At 44.8% G+C, this 1,162-nt stretch overlaps 1 protein-coding gene across 1 annotated transcript; it reads left to right on the top strand.

Annotated features, from left to right (window-relative positions):
- Positions 1-383: 383 nt before the first annotated feature.
- Positions 384-1,097, top strand: Pmar_PMAR018182 (conserved hypothetical protein; the record flags this gene model as incomplete). Its single annotated transcript, XM_002764429.1, has 1 exon — positions 384-1,097. A coding segment is annotated over one exon (714 nt), but the record flags the coding sequence as incomplete, so codon positions are not given.
- Between the last annotated feature and the right edge of the window lie 65 nt (positions 1,098-1,162).

The following is a 1,162-nucleotide window of genomic DNA, read 5'->3' as shown; positions in this document are numbered from 1 at the left end:
TGTACCAACGGGATATTTGTTACCCTAGCAAGTGAGCGACATGCAACCGTTCAGTGAACGGTTATCACTGGTCAGCCGCTCCGGGTCTACTTGCGTCGGAAGCGGCCTCAGGAAGTGAAGCGCTGCCACGCTGCACAGCACACTCTATTGAGACCGCTAGACCGAGTGTACATAACGACTTGTATTCACACGCCTACAGAGTTGCTCTCTTCCCCAAGAAACCGTCATCGGATAAACCGATTCAGGCCGAACATGAAGGAGACAGTGAACAGAGACATATCATTAGCTCACACATTCGACGCTAGGGAAAGAGTGGTTTCCACTCTAGCACTTGCCATCATCATTATATTTGAAGCTTGTTAATCCTAACATATTTTTCAAGTATGTCCGTATCTGGTAGCAACAGTGGTAAATCGTACTCGTGGACTGATGTTTCGGGTAACGTGTACTACTATTACAAGCATCCTATGACCAAGGCTGTTTTGTTCATTTTACTACAGGAATTATGTGAACGTTTGGCCTTCTACGGGTTGATGCCCAACCTTCAGATTTTCCTCAAGGAGTATCTTAGGGTTGATGACGCTGGTGCTAATTCGTATATCTCTACGTTCAACGCTATCCTTTATGTTACTCCACTTCTCTCTGCTGTGATATCGGATACGATACTTGGACTCTACCTCACTATTCTGGCATTCTCCTTCGTTTACATGGCGGGTTTGGCTCTTCTAACGCTGTCTACGATACATTCGATTAGTCAGCCGTGGATGATCCATGTCTCACTACTCTTCCTAATTGCATTTGGTGTGGGTGGACTTAAGAGTTGTGTGAACGTCATGGGAGCTCAACAGTTCCATCCTGAGGAGCATAAAGATCTTAATACAAGGTATTACACCTATTTCTATGCTTCTATCAATCTTGGTTCTATTGTTGGTGGTATTGTTACTCCGATTTTGGTCGAATCGGTCTCTTTCACTGCAAGCTTCTCTTTCCCTTTAGTTGCCTTTATCATTGCAACGATTGTTTTCATTGGGGGTAACTTGATGGGTCGTTATGTCAAGCCCAAGCCTCAGGGATCTGCTGTATTGGAGATCCTTAAGGTACTCTTCTTTTCTATTACGAGGTGCTCCCTGGAAAAGAACAAGGAGTCCAATGGTGGTCGTTT

This window comes from Perkinsus marinus (genome assembly GCF_000006405.1).
Source record: "Perkinsus marinus ATCC 50983 genomic scaffold scf_1104296977326, whole genome shotgun sequence".
Taxonomy (NCBI): Eukaryota; Perkinsozoa; order Perkinsida; family Perkinsidae; genus Perkinsus; species Perkinsus marinus.
Note: the sequence above shows the minus strand (reverse complement) of the source record. Positions and strands in the feature narration are given on the sequence as shown.